The 3,969-nt window shown below is 37.3% G+C and overlaps 1 protein-coding gene across 1 annotated transcript in view; it reads left to right on the top strand.

Annotated features, from left to right (window-relative positions):
• LOC108799825 (maternal DNA replication licensing factor mcm6) overlaps positions 1-3,969 on the top strand; it is a 53,525-nt gene that overhangs the window by 39,039 nt on the left and 10,517 nt on the right. Inside the window, exon 13 of the mRNA XM_018571747.1 lies at positions 195-356. Coding sequence (XP_018427249.1) covers positions 195-356 — 162 coding nt within the window. The remainder of the gene's footprint in view (positions 1-194; positions 357-3,969) is intronic.

Genomic DNA, 3,969 nt, shown 5'->3' with positions numbered 1-3,969 from the left:
GTGAGCAGCATCATTTTTTTTTCCTTCCCATTGGGCAGCAAAAGTTGAACTATACTTAAATAGATATTTCTAGGTGTGTATTAAACAGTTATACACCTTTTAAAATAACAGACAGCTTAGGTACATTATGTAAACATTATATAACTACATTGCTATGTTGACTTTTTTTCTTGTAAAATGCATTTTTTTTTTAGATTACTAAAGAAGCAGAAGAATTTCTTGTTGAACAGTACCGTCGACTTAGACAGCGGGATGGAAGTGGAGTAGCCAAATCCGCATGGAGAATTACAGTCAGACAGCTTGAGAGCATGATACGATTATCCGAGAGCATGTCTCGTATGCACTGTTGCGATGAAGTGAGTGAAATTTAAAAACTAGTTATAAGAATTATTAGATTAAAATCTACATTTCGTGTGTACTTCCGATATGAGCAGGCTTATTTAAAAAACTGAAGGAGCAGGGCACAGTAACTCATATTAAAAAAATTACAATCGGAATTCACTTTACTGAAGCCACATTTATACTAAGGCTGTTTAATGTAAAAAACTCTGCACAATATTTTTAATCTAAAACCTAAGCATCTGTAGAAATATTGAGATGCAAATGTATTTCTCTGTCTCCACACTTGCCCATATGCTAATAAAACCTGACATTACTAAAATTTGTGTCGGTTAAAAAATATTTCCATTGAACGTTCTATACCTCTATTTTGGACTTTATAGGTGTCCACATATTTTGATAACAATTTATGTAATTGTTTGTTTTAACAAGTTTTACAAATTATTGTGTTCCGTACATACTCAAATTAACAGAAAACCATGTACCAGTATACAGCTCCAAAAATGATATATACTTCTAAGGTATCTTAATTCCACAATGACTTCCTTCACGGACTCAAATTTATAGTGCAATTATGTGACTCTAAGGTATATATCTGTACAGCGCTCAGATCACTTGTAATTAACAAGCATCGCCTGCTGAAAAAGACCAAATCAAGATCAGGGCTGTAGCAGCAGCTATAATCATGGTACACCCACTTCAAGACCAGGATGTACAGGTATGTTATACGGTGTTGAAATGGTTCATTTACTGGAAGGACTCTGCACCTGAGGGGCTATGTGAGATGCTTACTGACAGAAAAGATTACATAAAGTGACACAGGTTGCTGTTATACCTACTGTCTCCGCTATTATGTTGCACAATGTGGTGAAGATGTTTGTATTCTAAAAGTACAGCCAGTGTCAGTGTTTCCAGTGATGGATCAATGTTTACAGACAGTTAAACTGATTTATTTTGGACATTTGTTTTTTGCTGTATAGTTCTATGTGTTCTACGCTGCAGAGGCACTATTTAGTGTACAGTTTTTTATAAAAATGTTCTTTTTTTTTTAATGCAAAAGATAAAATATCAGGTACATATTCAGGGTAAAAATTTAAAGTCTCACATGCGGTATCTATATACTCTGGACGGAGCAGGGGTGTTGAACTTGTGGCAAAAAAATAAAATTTTCAAAATACCCACTATGCCTCTTATCAAATACCTTTTTGGATATCTGCTTTCTGAAATGGGGTAATTTTTGCAGGTGTTTCTACTGTCCTGGTACTTCAGAGCCTCAAAGTGTGATGGTTTGTCAAGTAATCAGACACAAACTCTGGCTAAACTCTGTTCAAACTAGCAGTTTGTCTTCTACATGTGTGTTAAGATGCCAGTAGGATGCAGTCTAAACTAAAGCACCTGCTGTGGAGCTGACTGCAACACAGTCTAATGTATATAGAAATTTAAAGTGGATTAAGCTTTTTAGCCCAAAGTTAAGACTACAATGTAGTGTGGATGCTTATAGAATTGCTTCAAGTAACTATTGTGTAAATGTGTGTGTGTGTGGTCTGTATATCACATTACTGTCTCTTCAGAAAATAGGGATGAGGTTAGGGTTTGGTATTACCATGGTTTCATGGCAAATCCTACGTGTTCAAGGTTTGCAGACCTGGCAAAATTATGCAGAAATACACAGGCTCTGCATGTTTTTTGAGCTTAGACCAGCTGGCTTAGGAGGCCAATGATCAGGGCTTTCTGTGCCAGCCCCTTCACTATAGGAGTTGCATTTTGGCATCCATTTGTCAGTGTCTTAGAATAGTATAAGGAGAGCTGACAACATGTGTGTGTAGGGAGAATTAGCTGCTATAGGGTGCTTTACTGTTATACGGTGTTAAATTGTGTACTGTAGTGGGATTTATATGTACTGTAGTGGGATTATGTGTGTGCGTATTGTATTAGGAATGCACCGAAATTTTGCATGACGAAACGTTTGGCCCAAAAATTGTATTATGGGCAGAATGCAGATAGTACCAAAACAGCCCGAAAATAAGGTGCATCCCTAACTTCTCTCCTGATCCCTGCTGCTCTCCCCTGTCTGTGTTGGGTGAGGCAGTGGGAATCGGAGGTGACAAAGGCCTGCACCCAGTGGGGTGGAGGAAGGAGAGTTGTCAGGAGGCCAAGTGGCAGGGGTGCGGGGAGGAGAGCGGTCACAGAAGGCCAAGCTCTTCTCCTGCACTGCCCTACTCGACCTCCTGTGACAGGACAGTCAGGATGGAGAGAGGAGTACAAACACTCAGCGATCAGTACCAATTGCTGAGTATTTTGTAAATAACATGGTATTTACAAACACTCATACTGTGTCCACAGTTATAAATGAACAGGAAGTGCTCTACATCACTTCTTTTCATTCATGATTGTGGACATAGAAACTTATACAATCTCGCCAATTTAGAAATGGACACTCACTATAGAGGCTTCCTCCTCATTCATAACAGGGGCTTCAGAAAAAGAGATTTAAGACTGTGACCACAATCTCTATTCTAAACAGGGAAGACCCTGACCGTAAAGTTAAAAAAAATAAGATAACATTTTAAAAAGGTTTGAAAGTCCTTTTCTGCTTCGGCCTGACACAGAAAACAGCCCGGAACTAAACCCCATTGAAAACATCTGAGCAAGGCTAAAGGAAGGTGTTGGAAAAAGACCAAAAACAAACAAGAATTCATAGATTCTATAATAAAGTGCTGATATAAGATTACACCTGAAGAACCTAAAAATGTAGTGCATTCTATGTAAGAAAAGTGCAAAACTGTTATTGCATGTTAAAGGCTATTCAACTAGATATTTACATTTTTCTACATAAAAGCATATATTCCTGTTTGAATAGCTACTGTATATTATAAACTTATATTCCTCATTTAATGCTGAATTCAATTTACAACACGATGAGCTTCAGAGTTTGCCTATTCGTGTACCTACTGCCCAGCCACTTTACAATATTCATGGCTATTGTTTCTCAGATAATACTCTATTGTTATTGCCAAATAAAACTCGCCTTGTCTTTCCCTCTTGTATTGTAGCCTAGCCAAGCTGCTATCTACTGCCCACCAAGGAACAATTTTTGTGGCTATTGTCTCTCGAATAATGCACTCTCACTTTCTGTTTCAAGATGAAATCTACCTGGTTTCTCCCTCTTGTACTGTGGCCAAACCAAGCTTCTGACAAACTGTCCAGCCACTGTCCAATTTTTTTGACTATTGTCTCTGAGATATTACTCTAGTTTTGATTGCAAGGTTAAACCTGTCTTGTCTATTTGTTGGCTATTCATGTGTTTGCAGGTTAATTGTCATGCTGCTGTATTTAGCTAAATTAAATGGTAAAAAAAAAAATCAATTTACACATCCAAAATATGTGATACCAGAATACTGTTGCTGACACTGCCTATGAAATTCCTACTGCTCTGTAACATCACATCAACCCCATCTCCCAAGTATGCAATTTGAAGGATTGGTGTTTTTTTTTCCATTTTTTTACCGTCAAATATACATGGTATTTTTAAAACTTTTTTGCTTTGTTAAATGTCCCATATGCCAATAACCAGCTTCACATGCTCTATTTAATGTCTATTAGCCTATAACATGGGCAGAATATAATGTA

Source organism: Nanorana parkeri, unplaced genomic scaffold (assembly GCF_000935625.1).
Source record: "Nanorana parkeri isolate BGI_ZX_2015 unplaced genomic scaffold, ASM93562v1 scaffold1826, whole genome shotgun sequence".
Lineage (NCBI taxonomy): Eukaryota > Metazoa > Chordata > Amphibia > Anura > Dicroglossidae > Nanorana > Nanorana parkeri.
The sequence above is the reverse complement of the archived record's forward strand: the minus strand, read 5'-3'. Positions and strand labels throughout refer to the sequence as shown.